Source organism: Columba livia, chromosome 6, assembly GCF_036013475.1.
Source record: "Columba livia isolate bColLiv1 breed racing homer chromosome 6, bColLiv1.pat.W.v2, whole genome shotgun sequence".
Taxonomy (NCBI): Eukaryota; Metazoa; Chordata; class Aves; order Columbiformes; family Columbidae; genus Columba; species Columba livia.
In genome coordinates, this window is record NC_088607.1 from 13,128,067 (window position 1) to 13,153,151 (window position 25,085).

General features: G+C 43.8%; 1 protein-coding gene across 4 annotated transcripts in view; it reads left to right on the forward strand.

Moving 5' to 3' along the window:
- COL17A1 (collagen type XVII alpha 1 chain) overlaps positions 1–25,085 on the forward strand; it is a 63,951-nt gene that overhangs the window by 29,103 nt on the left and 9,763 nt on the right. For all 4 annotated transcript variants that reach the window (XM_065067100.1, XM_065067101.1, XM_065067102.1 and 1 more), the window contains 39 exons: positions 1,041–1,178; positions 1,534–1,581; positions 2,503–2,538; positions 4,087–4,134; positions 4,512–4,655; positions 5,628–5,771; positions 6,503–6,574; positions 7,548–7,619; positions 7,982–8,047; positions 9,387–9,551; positions 9,916–10,005; positions 10,145–10,189; positions 10,801–10,950; positions 11,640–11,855; positions 12,442–12,480; positions 13,187–13,213; positions 13,710–13,736; positions 14,221–14,283; positions 14,447–14,551; positions 15,052–15,114; positions 15,758–15,793; positions 15,929–15,982; positions 16,328–16,363; positions 16,563–16,598; positions 16,994–17,056; positions 17,406–17,441; positions 17,822–17,893; positions 18,248–18,274; positions 18,961–18,996; positions 19,530–19,565; positions 19,793–19,873; positions 20,947–20,982; positions 21,672–21,752; positions 22,970–23,023; positions 23,145–23,186; positions 24,023–24,085; positions 24,245–24,304; positions 24,825–24,851; positions 24,939–24,980. In XM_065067100.1, coding sequence (XP_064923172.1) covers positions 1,041–1,178; positions 1,534–1,581; positions 2,503–2,538; positions 4,087–4,134; positions 4,512–4,655; positions 5,628–5,771; positions 6,503–6,574; positions 7,548–7,619; positions 7,982–8,047; positions 9,387–9,551; positions 9,916–10,005; positions 10,145–10,189; positions 10,801–10,950; positions 11,640–11,855; positions 12,442–12,480; positions 13,187–13,213; positions 13,710–13,736; positions 14,221–14,283; positions 14,447–14,551; positions 15,052–15,114; positions 15,758–15,793; positions 15,929–15,982; positions 16,328–16,363; positions 16,563–16,598; positions 16,994–17,056; positions 17,406–17,441; positions 17,822–17,893; positions 18,248–18,274; positions 18,961–18,996; positions 19,530–19,565; positions 19,793–19,873; positions 20,947–20,982; positions 21,672–21,752; positions 22,970–23,023; positions 23,145–23,186; positions 24,023–24,085; positions 24,245–24,304; positions 24,825–24,851; positions 24,939–24,980 — 2,676 coding nt within the window. The remainder of the gene's footprint in view (positions 1–1,040; positions 1,179–1,533; positions 1,582–2,502; positions 2,539–4,086; positions 4,135–4,511; positions 4,656–5,627; positions 5,772–6,502; positions 6,575–7,547; positions 7,620–7,981; positions 8,048–9,386; positions 9,552–9,915; positions 10,006–10,144; positions 10,190–10,800; positions 10,951–11,639; positions 11,856–12,441; positions 12,481–13,186; positions 13,214–13,709; positions 13,737–14,220; positions 14,284–14,446; positions 14,552–15,051; positions 15,115–15,757; positions 15,794–15,928; positions 15,983–16,327; positions 16,364–16,562; positions 16,599–16,993; positions 17,057–17,405; positions 17,442–17,821; positions 17,894–18,247; positions 18,275–18,960; positions 18,997–19,529; positions 19,566–19,792; positions 19,874–20,946; positions 20,983–21,671; positions 21,753–22,969; positions 23,024–23,144; positions 23,187–24,022; positions 24,086–24,244; positions 24,305–24,824; positions 24,852–24,938; positions 24,981–25,085) is intronic.

The following is a 25,085-nucleotide window of genomic DNA, read 5'->3' on the forward strand; positions in this document are numbered from 1 at the left end:
GCCATCTTCCTTCTTATTTCTTTTCAGTGTGTGGAGGTAGAGAAAATAATCTGAACTTTAAAGATAATGAGTTCTTGAAGTTTCACAGAGAATTTTCTAATCTCTGCTTTCCCACTTGGCTTGCAGAATGCCTCCAACAGAGGCCTACTTGTCATAGTGGTTCTTTCTACTGAATTAAGTGGAAAAGTTTCAGAACAAAGCAGGTCCTTGTAGAGGAAAAAGTTGTCAAGAAAACATTGATATCACAAGGGCACGTTCTTTTTGCAGGGATGGGTAAACAATATCCAGTCTGATCCTACTGATCAGTGTGGATACGTTGCACTTTATGAGAGGGCTCCCTTTTTGTTGCACTCTGACCATACTCCAGCATTAGATTTCATACAAGAATATGAACATGCTAGTTGTGGCTGCTCACTTCTTTTTCCACAACACAGATGTGAATTAGAAGGGAAATCCTTTCCTCTATCTAAATATAGCAGCCCCTAATAACCTTCAGGCTGTCTCAGGCCTGACAGGCACATCAATCACATGTCCAGGAAATAGACTAAGGCATGACTAAGTGGGAGTGTGGATGGCTGCTTTGGTAGGGAAGTGGACTCACCTCTGCTTTCCCTTGTCTCATGAACTGAATCCTTCAGCACTTCGAGTTTGGCTTAATAGTCTCCCAGTTTTTGTGGCCTGTGTCATATAACACTTAAGTTTATAGGTGGATCTGTATCCAGACCTAAATGCAGCACCATCCAAAGCTGGATTTATTGCTGCTCAGGGGAGATGGCTCATTCATCCCCCTAGGCCAAAACCTGCTGTCATATGTATCATTGACAACATTTGTTTCGAAACCATGAAGATAACCAATACTCTTCTCTGCAGTGAATGCTGAAGACAGTCAGAGTTAGACCCAAATAAAATTATTTCCCTTCTCTAATTGTAAGGTACCAATGCAAATTTGTCCAGCTCAGAAGATGAAGCACCTAGGCTATCCAGAGTGTACATCCATGGTATATCCTCAGTTTGCTGAGCATGTTTTGTTTTATATATAGGTGGAAGTGGTAGGTTGAATTCGTCATCATCATCTTCTGGCTACAGACAAACCCAGTCTCCCAGCTCTACTCTTACCAAATCACCTGGCTCAACATTTGAAAGAAAAACCTACATCAGCCGCCATGCAACATATGAAGGTATCACAGGACATGCTATCGAAAAGAGGCAGTGTGTAGTGCACTCTGAGGTCACAGTAATGCAGGATTGTCCCAAACAGCACAAGAATTCCATTGTGGTTTTGTTAGGAAATAAGCCACCAGGGACATATTTTAATAGTTGTGTCTTATTTATAGTAATGCTCATTCCTAAAAGGAGTTGTGGCATATTTTTATTGAAAGACATTAGAAGCTCTTTTCTGTAATCCTGAATAGCTCTTTTTTAATGGAAGTGTTTGTTATCCACTGGGATTAGACAATTATCAGGAAGATATATTTTGAAAGCTTTTAAATATCTTGTGCAAAGTATTAATGAACACCTTTCTGTTCCTTGCAGGGAGCTCCAGTGCCAACTCTTCTCCTGAGTTCCCCAGAAAAGAGTTTGGTATGTTCTTTTTAGAGCTGTTCCTTTGTACTTTATGGCAGTGTCATGTGAGCTGATGTCTACGATGGTGTTTTGCACGTTACTGTGTCTTGCTCTGTGTTGGGCAGCCAGTGCATCTCCATGACTTCAGAGGAGTTATTTGGGATTTACATTAACAGCTGACAGCAGGGTTTGTAGCTGATACATATTCAAATGGAAGGTACATACAGTATATCTGCTACACTCAACTGCTTTTGTGCCTCTTCCGTTGTGGCACAGGACAGGGACAGGAGAACATAGACGTGGGATGCTTCATAACATTTCACCCCAACCCCGTAGCTGGAGGAAGAGCCCCAAGCAAGAAAGCCTAGAGTCTTAGGATCCTGAACCATTGCTACTTACCCAGTAGCTCCTTTCTAGGCATCAGTATGTTTATATGGAAAGATGAACTGGCTGTCAAGTGATATATTTGCACTGAAGATTGTTAGCAGGTATGAGCTTGCTGTGTCCAAACTCTGAGTTGCTGGTTTTACTCAGTGCGGGCAGTGAAACAGTATGATCAGGCCATCTTTTTGGCCCAGAGAGGAGGCAGGGTTTCACAGTGTCCCACCTTGGTGGGTGGGATAAACAGTCCTATTAACTTCCTTCTGACCTGTTGAAATGGGAGATCACCATCTATGAACAACATTTATGTGTACAAAAAGAAACAGCAAACAGCAGTTGGTCCGGAAATGCTATAGATGCTACTTATTCTTTAAGATGCCTCATGGTCTAAGGGAGGCCCGGTAAAAACTCTAAGGGTTCAGTTCCTCTAGCTGTGCCATTAGGTAAAGGAGGTTACTGCCTGAATCTGAGCACTTTGAGCAAGATCCATGTGATCATTCTCAGATATGTCACACGCAGTAAAGCGTAATATTGCTTTTCTCTCATTGCTGTTCACAGCATCTGCTGCTACGAGAGGGAGAAGCCAAAGTCGAGGTGAGTGATACTGTTCTTTTACAAACCTTTGTTTTCTTCAGTATGATTCAGAGCATGTTTCCTTAGCTGGAATCAACCACTTCAAGTGTAGAGTAGTCGGATGAGCTGCATGGATTTACATCAATGCAGATGTGAACAATATATGTGTAAGCAATTGCTTAAACAAGCTTGGTGTAAAATTTGACCCTAGTGAAGTTCATAGTGATTTGGACTGTGTCAGAAAGGAGGATCTACTTTTGCCTGTTCACTGCTGTAAACTCAGTCCATCCATGCTCTGTGACCTTTCTCTGATGTTTACACTGATCGTATTCATGTTCCTCCTACTGCGATCTGTCTTACAAACCGTAAGGCCATATCCTGAAATGATCTCATGCTGTTAGTGAGGAGATGGTGAGAAATTTATGATCTTGCTGTGGTCTGTTTAGCCAGCTCACTGTAACACTCTGCATTGTTTAAATCATTCAGCTCCTCTAATAATTTATTAACAGCATTGCAGAAAGCATGATTAAATTGCTCTCTAAGAGTGTAATAAATGTTCCCAGTTGCTTGAAGAGGAAACTATAATGTCACTTTATCCAAGTTAATTTTAGCAGTAGATATAAATCAAAGTGTCCTCTTGCACACTCCTTCTGGCGAGTGTCACAGTTACCAATTATTCTACCTCAGATCATCACAGTCTCCTCTAGCACACTACATACCTGCGCTCCCAGCAGAACCAGGCCATACATAACAAAACAGACACCAGAGAATCAACTCCAGCCTCTCATATTACTTCAGAAAATAATTCAAATCCATTAGCTTCTCCACATGAATGCCAGAGCTCATGTTTCTTGTATAGTGCCTGCACTGTCAGATTTCATCTGGAGAAGCATGTATCACACATCCTGGCTGGCCAGTTTGCTTGTGGGTAGCAACCTTAAAGGCTTGTCCCGACCAAATCACATTGTATCTATAGTCTCCTGTGCTGGAGAGTAAAAGTCAGTAATAAAACTGAGTACCTGGTGAGAATGTTGGCTTAAAACTGGCATGGTTACATTCAGTGAGCCAAAAGAGAAGCCAGCAGGTTGTGAGAGACTAAATTGTACAGCCCACAGTAGAGATGACAGTGTGAATTTTACCCAAGAAGTAGTAGGGAATTTGTGTATTTTGTAAACTTCTTTTGGCTTTCTAGGTTTTTGTCCAGAAGGATGATGATGATGATAATAATAATAGCGATGAGTGGGAATATCAGTATGATTGACAACTGCATAATTAGGCCTTCTGTATGTCTGGTAGTAACAATGCTATTTACTTCAATAGAGGCCCTTAATTAGTAAAATATAGCTCTCTGGAATTAAAAGTAGCAAAATGTGACCCCCAAACAAAAAGTCACCCAAACCAATTTACAACCAGTTCACATGGGCCTTGAGTGCTACTCAAATCAAGCAGTAAGGCAGCAAGACGGAACACAGACAGCAAGAAAGAAGGAATTCACTTCAGCATAAAGATTCATTCCAAGCCCAGAGCACAAATGCATCTCACTCCATGATTTGCTTTTTCTCTTCCCAGAGAGTGAAATACGAGTCCGACTGCAGAGTGCATCTCCCTCTGGCAGATGTAAGTGCCGTGGCCTTTATTCCAGGGGGATCAGGTATAAGATAGAGGGTGTTGCTGCTCTGGGTATGTCTGCAGTGGCTCTGGGACCCGATCTTCATGATGACAGATAGCAGCACCTCATTCTTTTTTAAGAACATTCATATATCTCCTGTTTCTGAACAAGGAAGCATGCTGTGGTCTTGCAAGGATGGAGTTGTACTTAGTCCCAGAAATGTGACTCCGAAGCTTTGTTATTAAGTAGGTGTCTCCCCTAGAAAGTACAACTTCAGAGACAGCCGCAGGTAAATTCCACTGCATGGTTTAGCTAGGGCAAGATTACATACAGATCAATGAAACAATGGCTTTTGGGTGAATCTGGACTTTGCTTTTCCTGCCAGGGACAGAGTTGGATGATGTGAAACGTTTGCTGAAAGGAAGTCGATCAGCCAGCTGCAGCCCTACTCGATCACCATCAAGTACCCTCCCGATACCGAAAAAGGCCGTGGTGGAGACAAAGCTGGTTACTGAGAGCTCTCAGTCAGGTACTTATCAGAGGATGGTTAGTAGTGCTGGAGCCATTCCAAAGATTATTTGCCATAAAAATACCCAGTTGCTAAGAATGTCTGAGTAAGAATACATGGTCTCTCTCCCAGACAGTGGTGGTAATACAGAAAAAGGGTCAGAACGCTGGAAGACTGTTCCAGGCATTGCCCTAATAAGAGCCATCTTGGGTAGCTTTCTAGTGACTTGTTTAATTTCCATAAAAATGAGCCAGTTTCTGCTACCACCAGCTTTAACTCGAAGGTGCTTCTGGCAGGGACACGAGCTCTAAGCAAACATGTGTTAGAGCTGTTTGATCTCTTATCTCCAAGTAAGATGGAGATAGCACTGAGGACAACATTTGGGTTAGTGCTTGATTTATTGGATGCACCGCATGGTTCAGAGATCAGTAGAACCTGATAATAATGGAAATGGTACTTAAAATACTATAAGCAGCTTTTATCATTTATTAGCCTCACCAGAGTGCTTGAGGCAGTGGTATTCACATTAACTCCATTGTCCTCTACCAGTACCTAGGAACAAACAATACCTTTTTTCTTTAGCAAGGCTCGAATCCTGTCTAAAACTGGGAATTTTTGACCAATACACCAGAGCCACATGTGGGAAGCAAAACTCATTCCATGGCCCAGGATGATTTATTAACAGAATTGCAGACAAAAGTGTTTTATTCTGGTATCATAGCATCTACAAGCGGTGAAATCTCTTCAGGTTGTTTTGTGAATGATCATGCTGTCAGGTCAATCTTTATTCCATTGGTTAAAATTCAAGTGGGCTGTAATGAGCTGGCATTTGAGATCAGTTATACCTTGCTAACCTGCAGTCATTGTGTTGACTCCATGGGGGTAATTGAAATTTGAAGCAGATAAAGTTGTTTGCCATGTAAACTTGCAATGTGTGCTAAGCCACAAACCTGGTCTCACTGAAAACCACTTCTGTTTGGGGTTTTTTTACAGTGTCAGGAACATATGATACAACCATACTGAATACCGCCCTCCCTTCCTACATGTGGTCCTCCACTCTGCCTGCTGGATCTTCCCTTGGTGGATACCACAACAGCTCTTCCTTGATCAATACCATGTCTCACTCTACAGGATCAGGTATGCTCCCTGGAGCACCCAGGCCTGAAGGATGTAACTCTATGCAGAAACTGGGTCAAGAGCAGTAATTTTTTTCTACAGCAAGAACTAAAAAGATGGAAGAGTTGAGGTGGCAGGGGATATGCTTGAATTTTCTTTAGTTTTCTGTAATTTCTACACTGACTGTATTTGAAAATCCTTCTTTGTGAGAATCTATTGTCCTTTCTGCCTGATCTGTCACTAAACTATGATGATAGCTTAACCAATAAGGTCAGGCTCACATTGACTATCAAAACTAATTTTAGACTCTAGTTGTCATTGGATTATCCCATGTAAGAACAACTGGATCTAACCCTTCAGTACTTATACTCTAAAGATGTAATCAATAAGTGCCGAGTGTGCTTATACCTTGTAAGGCCCACTTCTAAATGCCAGGGATGCTGCATTTCCCAGCTGCAGAGGAAAACCACAGGTACCTTTATGATAGCATACTATTAAAAAGCTTTGCTTTCTCACACTATCTCATGACTGCAACTTGTCTGATGTAGGATTTTCATCCCTTTGTCTGTTCAGTAAAAGAGTGGTTTGGTGCCATGATTTTCAAGATTTTTCCTCTGTGCAATTATTGAGGATTTTCACTACATCCATTTCCAAGTGACTCTGACTTAATTTCTGTGACTGTGTCACTGACCTTCAGGTGCTGAATTTCTGATTCCAGAGAAGTAATAAGATTTTATTTCCTCTTTTTGCAGTTTTTGGTGTTCCAAATAACCTGGCTCCCAGCAATCATACTCTGAACGCAGGCCTGAGCACCTCCTCTACAGGTCAGATTTTTCTCTTCTTGCCTTCACACGTAACAGCACCACAGTCCTGGCAGACATGCACAATGAAATAATACCTGTATCACTCTGTTTCTCCCCTGTTCCTCAGGACGGTGTCAGCAGCTAATCCTGAGTTAGCTCTGTATAGCCGATATTAGATCCTGACTATTTTTGTCTGGAGGGCAGGGAAACTAGAGATTTTCCAAGGAGAGTAATTTATCTTTTGAAAGACAGCTGTTAGGCCAGCCTGTTTTTTCCCTAGAACAACTCCAGGTAATGCCTTCAAATTAAACGTGTGTCCTAATCCGTAAAGCCCCACTGCTCCTCCATCAGTTTTCCCTGTAACTTTCCTTTGCTTCACCTGCCTCATGGCTTCTGGCAGACTCTTCAGTGTCACTAAACCTCTTCTCTTCCATTCACAATCACACACACGATGTCCACACAGCACAGTGCTGCCATGCAGGGTCTCTGACAGGGCCTGCAAAGAGAGCAGGGTGCATGAGAGCAGTCTGTACACTGCACTAATATTGCCACACTGATTCTGGCACCAAAGGTACCACTTCCCAAGATGTTTGCTTCTCTCTGGACAGTACTTTGATATATACTGTGTGCGGTTATCGCCTTACATTTAGTTTAGTTAGACCAAGCCAGTTTTCTGAATTTACATTTTTCCCAAGTTGTCCCACCTGCAGAAATGTCCATGCAGCCATGAGAGCAGCCTCACAATCTAAATTGAGATGTTTTAAACTGGTCACCATTATTGTTCTGGGCCAATGATAACTTATACAGCAAAATGATCTAAGGAAAAAACATTTTGTAAGGAAGATCTTGCTTGGGCCTGTGATGACTCCAGGTAGCTGGTGAAATTTCTTGGGAGAAATTGTCGTTATTGTCCTTGGTTTTGTTTTGTTTTATCCAGAATACCACCTGCACTGCAGGACTCCTATAACCCTCATTGCAATGTTTTTCTTTGCAGTGTTTGGAGTTCAAAACAACCTGTCTCCAAGCTCTTCAACTGTGACCCAGAATGCTACTGCAGCCTCTGCAGGTCAGCAACAATTTGAACCTAGAGAAAGTGTGAAGGTCATGAGCATGTGCTGCCTTCTCCCACCTTTTCTATAGTGACTATAAAGTACATATTGACAGAGGGTCGCTCATTACCATCTTCTTGTGTGGAGCAGTGTGGTATGAGGGGATATCGAGGAATGTTTCCTCTGCTTTACATGTGCAGGAACTCCCAGTGCCTATGTAAGCACCAGAGGTTTGCTTGCGGGGGAAGCCCTTGTTTGTTTGAGTTGTCGTAGGTACCCTGAATTACAAGATTTTTAAAATGCTGTGCAGCCCAAGGTTGGTGTGTGTACATGTCTTGGTATCCTTCATCTCCTTCACTCTCAGTTTTCTTCATTGCAGCATATGGGCTGAAGAACACTTCTCAGAGCAACACCACGACAAGTACGAGTGTTTCTGCTTCAGCAGGTGAGTGTGTCATTGGCAGTTGTTTAGGCATGGCCTTGTACAAGCATATAATGATAAAAATGACCTAGAGATTAAGCCAGCTGAGTGACACTAATACCTGGCTCCTCAGGAGCATGCCTTGTCACTAGCCGAGTCTCCCACCAGTACCTTTTTAGAAAGAAACCAAATGAGCCAGAAGCTAAGAATGAGGAAATGAGCTGGTTTGATTCAGATCTTCCCCACTTTGTGGTAACTTGGAAGATTCAATTGCAACTATTTCCGGTCAACAAGCAGGTAACTGGATAGAATTTCACGTGAAATTGTGCTTCGTTTGAAGCCAAGACATTTGCAAGGTTACTCTCAAACATCATTTTGCAGTAGTACTAGCCTTAACCACTCAAAAAATCAAGGAACTGACTTATACATGATCAGCTATTTTTTTTTAATGAGAGAAACTGAGGTCTTTCTACTGGCCTGTCATCTTTGAATGGTTGGAATTCATCTTTTCCAGCTTTTTTCTGCAACTCTGAGAACTAGAAATTAGTCCTTTATATTTTGTGTGAGGGAAGCCAAGTTTCTTTAGTAACGCGAGGATTCCCAAAGATGAGGCTTAAAAGCAGTTGTAAATAACACGGAAGTTGTGATAACATTTCTAATGCATATTTACTCCAGGTTTGTGCTAGAGCAATGGAATAATACCATTCTTGTTATCTTGATTTTCAATGCTGTGTCAGTTTGTGTGCAAATTTAGGTTTGTACACCATTCCACGCATACTTGATACTGCCTAATGGCAGAAGGGTGACCACACCTATGTTTTTGAGCCTTGTTTGGCCTGTGCCCACCCTCTGTAAGCTACAGTTCAATGCCTCATAACCATGTCTGGCCCCTAAGGATATGGAATGCTTTGTGCTTGACAGGGTAGTTCTGCTAAAGGTGCTCCTCAGCTTTAGCTCCTCAGCACAGCTGAGCTGTGCTGGCTCTGATGCCCTTTGAATGTCTCTCTCAGGCTGAATTTATATGATTCTATAGTATGGGTGTCAAACTCATTCTTACTAGGGGCCACATCAGCCTTGCAGTTGCCTTCAAAGGGCCAAATGTAATTTTAGGACTGTATAAATCCTACATTGAGCAAATGTTAAAATTCCAGATGCCGTCCCATTTCTGGTAGCAGTTGCTCCCCTGCTAGTGAAATACTCTGAAGAAATCTAGTGACATGCACAGCTCTCCTTTTTGCTTCAGTGACCAGTGTATCTATTACTGTTTTTTTATAGCCATGAACAAAAGTGTTGTGGCTTGTAATTATGACTCCGTGGCCCACACTTATGTCTTCCTCTTTCCCATCCTTTATGAATATTCCAGGTGGAACTGTTCTGAGCTCTCAGGGAGATGACATTCTGCGCAAAGACTGTAAGTTCCTGCTGCTGGAGAAGGAGAATGCCCCAGCAAAGAAGGAGATGGAGCTCTTGATCATGACAAAGGACAGTGGCAAAGTCTTTAGTGCCTCTACCACTGGGCTTAATGGAGGTAACTTCTCTTCTCAGGACATGTGGATATGCTGAGGGCAGAGAAATGGAGACTGATTACAGGGGGAGTTCAGGACACTACACCTGACTGAAACCCCTGCAAGCCAGGCAAGAAGCAGGAAGGCAGGCAGCCTTGAACCATGCCAGCTGCAATCTAGGTCTAGCTTTTGCATTTGAAGCTCTAGAGTGTGCCTTGTAATATTTCACAAAGCTCAAGAGCTTTGAAAGCAAAAAACTAGATCTGATTTAAACAGGCAGAGATATTTTGTCTCCCCAATAAAAAACATGCCTTTTGCCAATGAAAAGAGATAGGCCTGGTTGAAGTTCTGGTGTCATGTTTTTAATTATATTTGCTTCCTTTTCAGGATCCTTTGCAGAAGACACCTTGAAGAAAGAGAAGCAAGGATTTTCCTCCTCTTATGCTACAGATACTGGCCTAAAATCAGATGCAAATGGTAAGAGTTTGTCCCTGTGGAAACACAACAGAACTTTCTCCTCCCGCCTCCATTACTACCTTCCCCCTTCAAGCCCATGCCCTAAGTTTAATCATGCATAGAGAGACTGTTAAAACCTCTTGCGCTGTTGTCAAAACAGGAGGACTGAAATCTGTGCCAACAAGGGACAAAGCAACTTATGCAGGTAAGTGATGGAATTCAGACTTCCATTGGAGGAAGCAAAAAAGTACAATATACAAAAAGGCAATTGTTCTAGAGTGACATGAGTGTTCTCTGTGCCATGATATCAGAGGAAGGGAATGTCCAGGAGGCTGCTCTGTCTGTAATGAGCAGAGTACACATCAGAGAACTTGGCAGAGTGATTTGACTGTGGTTAAGTGGGCAGTTGGGGTATTTTTTTATTGTTTGAAAAAATTGGATAGCTGACAGTACAGCTGCATGCTGCTGCCAGGACAGATTTATGGGGAGGAGAGGGCTCAGGCAGAACATGCTGGCTATTGCTGTGATTTATGGCTCATAACTGCAAAAAACTGACCCCATGGGGATAATGTTTTTCAGCTGCTCTGTTAAAATGCACTGAGTGATGTCCCCTGTTGGAATTCCCATTGAGAATGCTGTTCCCAGTTTCCACAGGAACTAGAATAATATCTACCATGTGCAGAGTGGCTGTAAAGATTTTTCTCCATAGCCATTTGTATAATGGATCAGACTTTGGTGTCCTTGTTATAAGAGATTATTGGCTCTGAAGTCAAGGAACTCCTCATTAACCAGGAGACTGCCCCTTTCCTCCTCCAGAAATACGAAATGGTGATGCAGGGGGTGTAATCGGATCAGCACCATCCTGGTGTCCCTGTCGTTCCTGCTGTAGCTGGTGGAAATGGCTCCTGGGTTTACTTCTGACCTGGTTGTTTCTCCTTGGATTGCTTTTTGGACTCATTGCTCTGGGTAAGAAGTAACTGAGGAGCAAGATGTTGAATGTGATAGACAAACAGAGGGTACAAGCTGGCAAAGAGGCAAAGTACTAGAGATATCAAGCCAGAAAACTGAGGAGGAGCACATTCAGCTTGGTGGTGGCTGTCGCTAAGATACAGATGGGCAGAAAGAATGGATAAGGAATATAAACCTTTGATTAGCGGCTATGTGGTCTTGGGATTAATTAGACAGGAAAACTCCTGAGATCTGAGGTCTTACTTCTCAGAGAGTAACAGATTCCAAGTTTGTTCTTTGAACTCCAGATATCCCTGCTAGAAAAAAAGATACAAAGAACGATCCTGAAAAACTTAGTGGCCATAGCTATCTGACAGTGTTGCCTTGTTCCTGCTATTAGAAGTAGGTATTTCAGACACGCATCTGTGGCAGTGTGTTCCCTAGCATTCTAGAGAGGAGATTCAGGATGGGGGTGAGGAAGAAATTTTTTGTGATGAGAGTGGTAAAATACTGTCACAGGTTGCCCAGAGACGTGATAAATGTCCCATTCCTGGAGACTTTCAAGGTCAGGCTGGATGGGGCTCTGAGCAACCTGACCTAGGTGAAGATGTCCCTGCTCATTGCAGGGGCTTGGACTAGATGACCTTTGAAGGTCCCTTACAACCCAAACTATCCTATGATTCTGTGATTCTGCTTTAACCTTCCAGCGGAAGAAGTGAGAAAGCTGAAATCTCGTGTGGAAAACCTGGAAAAAATTAATGGCGGCCTCCTGACAATTAACCAAGAGAATGGAAAAGTAGAAAAGGCTATTTCAAGAGTCGACTTTCTTCATGGTATTTCACCATCCTCAGCCTTTCTTTCTGAAAATGAAGATTCAGTCTGGTTGATGGTGAAGAACAGACTGAACAAAGAAATAGAACGAGGTGAGCAGAGTCAATGTCTGTGATGCTGCATGAGACCAGGGAGTGGGAGGATTTGATCGCCCAAGGGCCTGAAGACCGAGACTTTTAGAGTGCAATGAAGTCTGTCAAAAATAGTGCCCTCACCTGTCCTCGCAGACAGGGTGTGCTGGAGCTCAGAGTGCTGCCACTGACACTGGCAGTGCATCCCTTTAAAGCCAGCAGTAAAGGCAGAAGAAGGGAGGTTGTGGACATACCATCCTGTGGCAGGATGTATCATGTTTGCTGTAGCAAGTGGGTTTTCCATTTTGAAAGAACTACATAGAAAAACGAACCCACACCTTATTTCTCATGCTATTTTTGTTAGCAAGGGAAAGATGATTTGCTTCTGTTTAGCAGATGATGGACATATGTTAAGAACAGAGAAGCCTACATTGTCCCAGCTTCAGAAGTTTCATGAAAGCAAATTTGCTGAGGAAACTCTGCTTAAAAGCCATGCTGTGCTTGACAGCCTGTGCTGCCTGCAGCCTCAAAATCCAAATATAAGGATCCTTGTATGTGAATTGCGTTGTATAACGCACTCTAACAGCCCCTTCACTTCCTGTTACAGGTTACTTCCGAGGGGAGAGAGGAGAACCTGGTGAGAAAGGTAACAATCATATATCCCATATATCTCTTATCCTATCCTATTTCTTGGCTCTGGCAATGCACAAGTTTGGGGTGGATGTTGCCACAGGGGCCAATTGGCAGTGAGAAAGGTGAAGCTGGTTTATACTTAAACAAAAAAGACCAACACTCACCTTGCTACAACCTCCTTTCAGGTAGTTGTAGGGAGTGATGAGGTCTGCCTCTGCCCTTAGCCTCTTTTTCTCTAGGCTAAGCAGCCCCAGTTCCCTCAGCTGCTCTTCATAAGACTTGTGCTCCAGACCTTTCTCCAGCTTCATTGCCTTTCTTTGGACATGCTCCACCACCTCAAGTCTTGTAGTGAGGGGCCCAAAACTAAACACAGTATTCAAGGTGCGGCTTCACCAGTGCCGAGTATGAGGGATGATCACTTCTGTAGTCCTGCTAGAGTGTAAAGCTGGTTTGCCATGTAAACTGTTGAGGGCCTGATCCCATGCAGAACAAGAGGCCTAGTGTTGCATTGTGCCAGTGTGAAAGGCAAGATTCTGTTTGCCACTGGTGGGATGGGTCTGATCCTGCACTATTCAAGTCTGAAGTGTCCCTGTTCACCCAAAACTCCTTCCTGTTTCATTGAAGGTGGGAAAGCAAATAGAAAAAGCAAAATTAATGAGTAATCATTGGAAATACCTCCAGGATCTCTCTCGATATTACTTTTTTTCCTCTTTTCTCAGGTGACATGGGAATACAAGGTCCAAGAGGTGAGTCTGGAGTTACTTTCTTTCATGGGTAGACTGGCAGACTACCATAGGGCCTGGGTAGCAAATGGATTTTTGTTACTCCAGAAGTTAGTTAGAGAAGCTGACGCATTCTGTAGTTCTAGTTCAGCTATTGTTGTGATGGTTGGGCTTTTTTGCTCTTCCTCTGGGCAAAGCACATTTTGAAGTCCACAGAGGAAGAGATAAGATCTCACTTTGAATCTAGAAACTTCTTTCACCTGCATGAAAGTCATTCCTGAAGCCAACTCTACCTGATTAAATCACAGAGTGCTTTAGAGGATTTTGAGTGGTGTGAATGATTCAATCCATTATGTAAATACAATGGGGCCAATGAGGTTTGCTGGAGACAGCAGAACTTGTTAACGTGCCAGGAACATAAACTCCTTTGTACTGGGGGTGGGGGGGGGTGATGACTGGCCAAAGTGCCAAACAGGGAAGATCTATTCCCCACTGATGGTCTGTTTCTTTCTGTCTACAGGGGAGCGAGGACTTCCTGGTCTCCCAGGTGAGCAGTAGTACATTTCGCCTTTGAGGGAGGACATTTAGTTACATTGCTGTAGGCAAGAATAAATTTTACGCTACTATCCTAGCTCAAGGTGGTTCTCTGAAGAGTCAGTATTTACCATAGACTAAGTCAGCTGATTAATACCTTAGTGCTGAGCTACAAACACAGCTCAGAGACTTCGTTACAAGCAAGGCCTGAACCTGACTTCCACTTAGTTGAACTTGTCTAATTTAGGGGTGTGAAGATCCCAGCCTACCTTGGAGAGAGTCCCACAACTGTATGAGTACTAGGTCAAACTTCCTTGTGGCCTTATATTTATTGTGTTCTTCTAAAGAGATCCTGTTCAAGTACCTATGTTCCAAGTAATATATTGTTTAGCCTGGCTGATGAATCCCTCCAGGCTTCAAGTTCCCCTAATTTGCATGGGGTTATTTTATGGTACACAGACACGGATTCTGAACATTTGTCATGTTTTTTTTTCCAGGCATTCCTGGTCCAATTGGGCACCAAGGGCCAGAAGGACCAAAAGGACAGAAAGGCAGCATGGGTAAGCATCTCTATCAATGCTGTGAGTCTCTCACAGCTGATGGACACATGGCATGAAAACGCAGACACCATCATTGCCTACCACCATGGAGGTGGCCACAGATCCTCTTGCCCAAGGCCTCCCATAAAGACACCTTTTATTACAAGCCATTTGTTTCCTCTAGGTGATCCTGGTGTGGAAGGTCCCATGGGACAAAGAGGTCGAGAAGGGCTACCAGGACCTCGAGGGGAGCCTGGGCCACCTGGATTTGGAGAAAAAGGAGACAGAGGTAGGAACTAGGTGTCACATTCTTGGATGAAACAGAGATGGACAAAAGCTAGAGTTTGGTCCTGATTTATAAAACACCTCAGTGATAGAACTTGATTTGATTATTCAAATCCAGATTTCATTTCAGACATTTCCCACCAAAGACAAATCTGTCCAAAGGGAATTTTTTTTGCCAAACTTAAAATGGGTAAACCAGGGTTGGCTTTGGTTTACCAGGTCTCACATTCAGTTTTGAGTTTGGCAGAACCAAAAGCACTTAGTGTCAAGGTCATCTTCTTCCATGTTATCCATGTCACCAAAGATGGGGATTTGGATTGCTCATCCTAGAGCCCAGTGAGATGGAATTTTTTTCTTGGACAATGCATGCTTATTTGTGTGTTTTGAACTGACCAGCAGATTATACGTGACACTTGCCAGAGGAAGGATAACAGGAGACGGGATAATGGAATAATGAGATCACAATTGTATTCTACAGTATCTGTCCATGCTCTTATTCTGCAGGTGGTGTTGGTGAGCCAGGTCCTCCAGGGCCACCTGGTCCCCCAGGTTCTGCCGGCCTAAAAGGTAACTATGAAGAAGGACAGTGAGAACCTAGCAGGCTGGTGAGGAGCAAATGAGCACACCAGCCTTCCAGTTTCACTGGTGTTACCCTGCAGTAATTGGAAAAGTGAACTAATGGCCCTCATTTTAGATAAAATTCACTTTGGTAGGTACGCATAACCTTCAGAGCAATAAATTCTTGGAGATTTATAGTAAGAATTGGGATTGGCAGAGAGGTTTCTTAAAACATCAATCTTTAAGATGTGTGATGTTTCCAGATGTTTTTCTCTGCTTTCAGAAATAATAAGGTAAACTCCACACCCCTAACAGGCTTCTAACAGAGTTGCAGCTCTACAGTCCATGTAACTGCAATAAAAATTGCACTATAAAATATGGGTCCCACCTGAAGCACAGATCCCAGTGTCTCAGCCAAGATGGAAGACTTGAGTCTCTTTACCTTACTTGAGGGAAAACCACAAGAACTAAGTGGTGTAGATTTGTTATCCTGGTTTTGAGGAGAGCATTGATGCAAATTCTTTCAGTGGCTGGAGGAATTCCCATCTGCTAAACACCTCGGGTTGTGAATGCTGTTGGGCAAACTGAAAGACAATTGTTCATTTTCTAATTGTGGTGTTACTGAAAGAAAATCCGTGTTCTTTATTCGTAGGTCAAATGGGTTCTCCAGGCCCACAAGGTCCTCCAGGTGAGTGCTGCATTCCTTTGCTATAGCATCTAGAGACTAGAGAAAACAAAAACTGTGATAGCTTCTCATAGTTTTTCTTTTTCAGTGATGCATAATGGTGAGTGAGATGAATTGAGCCCCCCATTTTTTCTGCAGGTCCTCCTGGCCTACAGGGATTTAGAGGAGAAGCAGGTCTGCCTGGTGCTAAAGGTAAGATGCAATTACAGCAGCACTAGCTGATGGATTTTTCTAGCACTTCTTAGAGTAGCAGACTTGGTCTGGGCAAAGAAAAGCATAAGACTGAGGAAAGGGGAGAAGGAACTAAACTTAGTGATCGCAAACAAATATTGAAAAATAGAAAACATAGGGGTAGTAGGACAGTCTAGACGAAACACGATTGGATTGATGGAGCCGTATTGAAGGAAATGAATTTCCAGTTTGATTTTGTCTGATATCAGAATATCTGTATTTCCCCTATGATTTTTCTTGATGCATGAAATACTTTTCCCTTCTGACTTGTCAATACTATTCTTCAATCATCCATGAATCTTTCAGGTGAGAAAGGAGCCATTGGAGCCCCTGGACCCAAAGGTATGTTGAGCAATTAGGTATCTTTTGTGGATATTTTCTTTAGATTCCTTTAGATATGGATACTGTCCATGGATATTAACCCTATCCTTCTTTGACTTTTTCTTCTGTGCTCTTGTCAGGCAGCAGACTTAATTTTCTCTGGTGGAAGCATTTTACAATGAAATAATCTCACAGAATGCTTCGCTTTTTTGTACAACAGGTGATCAGGGTGAGAAGGGATCTCGTGGAATGACAGGTCAGTGGATTGTTTTCCTGGAGTAACACCCTGTCTAATATATAAATACATTATGTGAGTTTTCAAATAACAGTATAGCTCAACCGATCCCAGTTAGCTTTCTGAAAAAGTATAATGATGCTGTTGGTTTTAGGAGTTCTATTTTTGCACTCAAGTTTTAAACAAATAGATCCTATTCTTGATTCCAGTAATCCTGGTAGCAGTCTTTGTATTTGGCTCCTTCACATGCCCTGTATTCACGTTACTTGGGCTTTTCTAATGCCCAGAGACAGTCACAAATCATGAGGCCTGAATGTCCTGTCAGTGCTGATTTTCAGTTGCAAAGCACCAAATATTGCTGACAGTCATAAACTGTATCTTCATCAAGATTTCATTTTCATACCATTTTACTACAGGTGAACAAGGCTCAAGAGGAATACCTGGTCCTCCAGGAGAGCCAGGGGCTAAAGGACCCGTAGGTAGGTAGCAGAAAACAGTTGTGTTTATATGTGGGGCAATGTAATTTCCACCCAGAGTATTTCCATGAGCACAGACAGGTGAAACAACATGGGAGTGGATTCATACTGGTGGTGATCCTGGGTCTTTTCTCTAGATAGCTGAGATTAGTCTGTATACTCAGAAAAGACGTCCCATAGTTAAGTTTCAAGTGAATGTTTCTGAATCTTTAGTAACTGCAGCCAAAGTTTCTTTCAGTTGCAATGTGATGAAAAGCCACTCTCTTGTGTTTAGGGCTGTGCTCACCTTAGTAGGACAGGGCAACTGTGGTACTATTGCAGCAGTCCCTAATAATCTCTTTCCTTTGGACAGGACCAGCTGGTCGTGATGGACAGCCAGGTGAAAAAGGTAAGGGATTCCTTTGAAGCAGAAGTGTAAGTACTTTCTGATTTGGCAGGAGGTTGATTTATAAAAGGGGTGGGAGAAGATGGCAGCAGATTCATGTTCTGGCATCTTGCTGTCTCAGAAGAACTGTAGAGTCAACCATGTGAGCATGGAACTGAGACATATAAAGGAGCTGGCTGTAAACTTGTGACAGAGTTCTTCTCGCTACAGAACTCTTCTGTCATTGATGTTCACCTCCCAGACACTCGTGCTGAAAACGGCAAGTTGTCTATGAGGATGCAATAGATAGAAGGTGCTGCAGAACATCCAGTGGCCGAGCTTGAATGGATCTCTGGATTGTAAGTCAGTGATTTCTGGTTTGTTAATGGTGATTATATCCCCAGGTGAACCAGGACTTATGGGAATGCCAGGAGCCCGAGGACCTCCAGGACCCTCTGGAGATGCAGGAGAACCAGGTGAGAGCATACAGAGAACAGAAATACTTTTTGCTCAGTCAGGAGCACAGATGTCTCTGTCAAGAATTTCCAGTCTTAATTTGAAGTTAAGGCTGGCAGAGGATCTATGTACTGTAAGATGGTGATGAAAGGGAAACACACAGGGAATCTAGGCTCTTTGTGATCTCAGGATTACACACACTGCAAACAAGAACGTCAGCTGCTATGAGCCAACTTTTAGTTTACTTACCAGATGCTTGGCCTTGTGAACTGTGTGCTAGAATTTTAAGTACATGTAATCTTTTTCTCTGTGTCTATCCTTTACCCACCTGAAATTTGTTAAGACATCTGAGAATTTTTGCCTTTTTCTTCCAGGTCTCACAGGACCCCAAGGACCACCAGGTAGGCTTTTCCACTGTGCTCCAATTTATCAATGACACACTTTGATACAGGTTCAAAAATCCCCTATTATTTTCCCTCTATGCTGCTCAGGGCTTCTGAAGTAGTGTTCCAAGGCTTCTGCATCTCTCTTGGCTTTTGAGACATGTTTTGTGGTTGGTGTGTAATTTTTGAGAAATGCAGGGCCTTGGAGTGTCGAAAATTTGCCTCTCCCCAAAACTGTTTGCAACAAGTAACATGTTTCAGTTCCCTGTGCATCACTGAAAAGTCCTTCGAATCAGCAGCAGAAACAGAGGGGAGAGGATGTGGAAACAGAGGATTTGGCCTCTGCAAGTGGAGGTGGTTTGGGGGACAAGTCACTAGGGAATTTATTCAGGAGCCTCAGGACAGGGAGCAGTACCTGGAAGAAGTTACAGGTAAATCTAAAGAGCAGTGCCATCATCTAGGGAGCAGTGGGAGAAGGGAAGCCCTTAACTATGCTCAGGGATGCTACCAGCACAGTCTGCAGCCCACTGTGAATCCCCCTGCTTGCTGTCAGGGACCTGCTTAGAAATGCTGAAAGGCAGGATCTTAAGTAGGGAGCTTCTCTAAACCCACAAGTGAAAATCAACTGGGGTACTTGGAAAAAATAGAGCAAACAATGTATGCACTAACCATTTTATTATTATTCTTCATCTACCTGATATCAGGACTTCCAGGCAACCCAGGCCGACCAGGGGCTAAAGGTGAGTTTTGTATTTCCCTGATACTCATTTTCTCTCTAAGCACTTCATTTTAGAGAGGAATATATGCTCTGCTGACCAGTCCCTGATTCAACAGTGGCATCTAGTGGCTTTAGGAAGGTTTGAGAAACAGGTGGTAGTCAATGCCTCCCTGAGCATACACAAAAGGGAGGGCATCTGCTGAGGCATTCAGCATGACAGTGCTCCACTGAGAAAACCTTGGTAAGCCTGATTCTGCCCTGTGTATATGACTATGATGCCTGGTGACTGCAAAGGGACCTGTGTGCCTGCCTCAGATAAATCCAGACCTATTGCCTGTTCTGGCAGGTGTAGTGCTTGGAAAGCTCATCAGAGAATATCTCTGGATTGGCTGAGCTCTGTTGCTTCCCCATGACCTTCTAATGCTATGACTTCTCAGACAAGAGATCAAGGGCAAAGAGAACAGGAACTGCATGTCTAATAAGACAAAGTCATTGAGCTAGTGACAGATCTTCTCCAAAAAAGAAGTTCATCTTTTGCCCTCCTTGTTTTCTTAGGAGAACCTGGAGCTCCAGGAAAAGTCATAAGTTCTGGTATGTAGTTCTGTGAGAGTTCAAAAACTTCTGCTTTTGGAGGAGTTTCTCTGGCTTTTGTTACACCTCCTAAGTTCATCTTGACTGTGTGTCAGACCTGTACTGGGGCTTGCTGTGTTGGGGGAATGCATATGCTCTAGATGTATGACTCCTTAAGGATGGATTTGTTACACATTGGATGTGTCTATATATGTGTATGTATGCAAGTGTATGTGTTTGTGTTTCAGAGGGTTTGTCAACTATTGCTCTGCCAGGCCCACCAGGTCCCGCAGGCCCAGCTGGCCCCCCTGGGCCCCCAGGTGTTCCAGGTGAGAAAGCTGCTCCTCTGCTGTCATTTTTGCAGACAGCTTGCATTGCCGTGCATCCAGTTCTTCATTTAATGTGTGATGTTTATTGTGTCTGCCAGGCTGCCCTGTCTGTGAGGGAAGATTGCTCAGGCAGGACTCATGGTCCTCACCCTTCCCTGCAGAAAGACCGAGGGCTGAGCTGGGGAGGCAGCAGCCTCAAGGGAGAAATAGAATATGATCACAGTAGGGAAGGACAAAAGAGAGGGCTGAGAAGATGAACAAACTGGGAACACTGTTGTTGTCCTTTGATCTGATGAGTACAAAGTAGTGATAGGTCAAGTCCAGTGAGTGGAATCAAGCTCTTTTGCCTCTCAGGAAAGCAGACTTGTGTCTCACCCCTTTACAGGCCCTGTTACTGAAATCGGCAAGGGCTTGTTTTCCAGTCTTAGCTTTGAACTCAAGACAGGAGAAATCCCACATGAGTATCTGCAAATCTTTCACACAAACACACAGACTCTGGCTGTGCATGATCTTGGTCCTCAGACTCGTCTGTCCCAGGTCAGACTCTGCCGTCCAGCACGCTATTGTCAGGCAGCTGAGTTCCTGAGCCCTGGTTCTCATTGTGCTTCTGTGCCTCTTCCAGCCTTACAGCTGGAGCTAATCCTGAAACTGGTTTGGTAGAGCCAGGCTCAATTTGCAGCAGGGAATGCAGGAAGAGGATTAGGCCTATTGCATTTCTGTTGTGGTCAGTGACGTTCTGGTTATTTCCCCAGTCTAAGTGGCACCAAGGGCTTTAATTGCCACATGATGGAAAATAAGTCTCTTCTCCACAGCTTCAAGTAATACGTGGGACATTGATGAATTCATATCCCACAGCAATTTGATTTACTTGTGCAGACCAATGCATTATTTGATAGTCTCAGTTCTTATAAAAGACCTATTGATTCTTTCCTGCTACTGTAAAATACAACCAGGAAAATACAGGTTGTTTCAGAAAGGTGGACCAAATTATTTAGTAACTTGATTTCAAATCGGGTCAATCTTTTTGAAACACGCTGTATAATGCAAACTGTTTTTTTTTCCTTTTAAACTAGGTCCTGTTGGACCAGCTGGTCTCCCTGGACAGCAAGGTACCATTCATTCTCCATCAGCTTTGATTCTGCTTCTTAAGATAACTGAATTAATTAGTTTTCTTTGTTTCTAATTCTCTCAGCCCTTGGCACAGTCTCTCTCCCTTTTGTTTGCAGATTTCTTCCTTTCAGTTCATTTTGCTGCATTATTTGGCTTAATTAATCTTGTAAAGAATTTCTATTCTTTTTTCCTTCCTCAGGAGAAGAAAGGGGGTGGTAAGAGCCAGTGTGATGTGGATGCTGCAAATGTATTTTTTTCGTATATTATTTTTTCTGAAGGGTGATATTTCTAAGGCACTTCTCCAGTGCAGTTGCCTTTCTCTGGTAGGGGATATAGCCCAGCTAGATACCGTCTGCCATTTTAAAAGGTGGGAGAACAAACTACAGCCAAATTGGGAATAACTTCACTGTGAAACCACTGCCAGTTGGACAGACATCCGTTTGGAAGGGCCTGAACAGAGCTGACTCCTAAGAACCTTCCCTTAACTGTTTTCTATGATCCTGTTAGAGCAAATTGTACAGTAACTACCACGTTTGAATACAGTGTCCCTCAGAACCAGGGACTGAGTTCATGCTCCCAGTTCACATAAACAAAGGCTGAACCTGTTGTCAGGGAGGTGAAGAGTGGGTACAAAATGTCACCTTCTCTCAGTTAGATAATTCGCTTGTTTTTTTTTTCCCTGAAAAAGGTCCACGGGGTGAGAAGGGATCTCCAGGTGAAGCCGTGATAGAAACTATCAAAACAGAAGTCTCATCATTAGCATCTCAAAGTAAGTGGGCCTGCTTTCTCACTCCTTTGCTTGGAGAGGTGCCAGAGGCTTCAAGGCCAGTTCACAGCTAGCAGGAGTTGCCTCTACGTCTTTCCACGCAACACGATATAGGGCAAGTGTGTGTGTGCCTTTCTGGTGGTGGGACAGCAATATCAGCTGCTTCTTCTGCCCTCCTTTTCATCTGTGCATCCCAAAGTCCTTTCAAAAGGAGGTAGGTTGCACCTGGCCCATGTCACAGGGAGGAAAGCTAAGGAGTTGTGGTTGGTGAACAGTCTTTAACAGTAGAGATGGTCACAGGGCTGTGAGGTGTCAGCGTGGCCTTTTAGCCACTGTGTTTGCACAGGGTGTTTCCCTTTGTAAGTGAACACAGAGCCATCTGTAAGAGGACAACCAGTTTGAAAAGGCATGTTAATCTAAGCAACAGAAATCAAAATCTCTCTGAATTAGAGGACAAATTCACAGGGGAGAAAATGCTATTTTAGACAAAAATAAGTGAAGCAGAACAGAGTGGTTCAGCAACATCCCAAGAAGAGTGTCTGCTTGCTCCATGCAATACTAGCTGTGTGGTGCACTTACAGTCATTATTCCTAGAATCTGGGACCTCTGCAAGTGTGCGAGAGAGCCAAGGCAGAGGAGGGCATAAAATTATAAATGGTCCTTGCCTGATCCCCATCTGAATGGGGTCAGACCGTGCTGCAGTACTGTCCCATCACCCATTCAGGTGTCTTGGATCTCACCATCACTGAACTTTTGAGTTTTTGCCTCAGCTTGGAGGTGAGGATCCATCTTCAATCTAGATAACACAGAGCAGCTACTTGTTAAATAATGGCTGAGTAATGTTCTCCTCTTGAAACTTGCCCTGTGTTAAAAGAATATTTCTTCTCCTTGAAAGTTCTTTCCCCCATTCTTCAGCCTTTAAATCCTTTGCTCTTTCCCGCAGCAACCATTACTCTCTAGAGATCTCTCTTCCCTGTTTCCAATCTGCTGCCAGCCTGCTCAGTGCTGTATTTTGCTTCATGCCCAAACGTGTGTGCTGGCAAACAAGCACATCTGTCTTCTCCCCAGTCTGCTTCAGCTTTGTCTTAGGTCACCCAGGTCCTGCCGTATTCCACCTTTAACTGTAAGAGCTTTTAACAGCAATGTAACAACAGTGTTTCCATAGCAGCAGTAACTTCACAGCAACAATTTTCCCCTTTTTGTGTGTTTCATTTGCACAGTGCTGGCAGATCTACCAGGGCGAGCAGGACCACCAGGTCCCCCTGGACCACCAGGTAAGTAGCACAGCAGATCTCAGCACGTAAGCAGGTCAGTGCTAAGCTACACGGCACATTTCTGGGCTGTGCAGTTTGCTGAGTAAATACTCTTTAATACCCCATATTCTTTCTTCATCAGGTGAATCTGTGCAGGGACCCCCTGGACCTCCTGGCCCCCCAGGTAAGAGCTTGTTTCTCTGAAACAAACCTGGAAAGTAGGCATTTTTTCCTGTGCCTCCATCCTGTGCCTTGCAGTATCTCAGGTGCAATCTTTGACCTGGTGGAAGTTGGTAGGGCTGACTGTACTGGAAGCAGAATTTCACACAGTGGGTTCCTTCTAACACAATTTCATTGCAATGTAGTTTCACAGCAGCAAGATGCTGCCCAAGAGAGATTTGCTTTGGCAGAGGTTTGCTAGCCAGAGTAGTAATTCATAAAAGCCATGCCTTTTGGGAAGACACTCAATGTTCTCAAGTACCAGAGGAAGTAACTGCAACCAATTCCATCTTAACTTCTTACTTACCCAGCCTTAATTTCCAGCTGGGGACAGAGGGAGTGGTTCTTATCATGAGGAACAGTGGTTCTTATCATGAGGAACATATCCCCACTTCACTTTCTGTAGCACAGATTTTCCTTTCACAGACAGAAAAGGGGAGGTACAGGAGGACATGAGACAGGAGCATGACCCCATTCCTTGCTCTCTAATCCGTAGCAAAGGGGAGCAGGTCAGGTGTGTGATGAAGTGAACCTTCCCTCTCAATGCAGTGAAGGTCAGTTGGGGTATGCACTCTGTACCACAAAGCAAGGAGTTTCTCTGTCCTACATCTGCTGTGGTGGCAAATGATAATGGAAAATAACTAACAGGGATAGATGTGTGTGGAGAAAAAAATTATACTAGCCTACACTTGGAAATATTTGAGCTATGACCATGGCTGGAGATGTATCATCTCTGACATGCATCTACTTACATTGCTGAGGCTCATCCTCCTGAAGGCTGTTTGTTTCCTGTTTGCCTAGGAGAAGGATTGCCAGGACCTCCAGGCCCACCAGGGAGACCAGGATCTGGCATGTCCAGCTCAGGTAGGTTCTTCCCACTCATTCCCTCGCCTGTGCTCCGGGAGTGTCCTGACTGTTGGGATTCCAGAGAGCACATCCTTGGCTAGGACCAGGTGGAGCCAGAGGAAAATTGTGACATGTTCTGTTGGATGTCATTAAGAAACCTCTTTGTTTTAATTACAGAAGCATTCTTCACAGGCCCACCAGGTCCACCAGGCCCACCAGGCCCGAAGGGAGACCAAGGTGGGTATATCCTGCTGCCTCACCAAGATACTAGATGGATCTCAGCAGCTCAGACTGAAAAGAAAGAAGGAAGGGCTTGGAAGCAGACAGTGTCCTGCCTTTCTGTGGCTGTGAGAAAGCTACCACAGTGGTCACTAAATAGGACTCCTGTCTGCTGCCAAGTCAGTCTGTTGGAGAAATGTGTCAGCCTCCATTACGGGTATCGTGCCAATTGCTGTATTTGGGTCCTGACTTTGCAAGCCCATTAGATTCAGGAACATTCAGAGCTTCAGATTTGCCATGGTCAGGGGAACAATCATTTTGCAAAATGCAATGTGGACTTCGCTAAGTCAGTGCAAGGAGGTGGCCCTGTGAAGTGTAGCTCAGCTCTCACCTCACAGGAAAAGATGAGACTTACTCCCTTTACTCATTTCTGCCCTGCAAAATGAAGGCCATGATGATGTTCTGCAGTGTGGGTTGGGATGTTGCTGATCAGAACAAAGCAAATGCTCACGCTGTTCCTCTGCTCCCCTGTTCACAGGTGAACGAGGTCCACGAGGATTCACAGGTAAGGAGGCTTCCAGGAGATAGCAGTGGGGCACAGTGTACCTTGCCCATGTGTATGACTGCTCCTCCATTTCTGTGTCCCTTGCAGGAGAACCAGGTGAACCTGGCCTTCCAGCGTTCTCCTCCCAGGGTCAGTCTGTGCCCCTTTTCCCCTTTTAATTCATCGTCCTTAGGCTGAAACAAGGGGGCAAAATCCTGCTCTATTGATTCTAGCTTAGTTTTAGTGGAGCCAGGA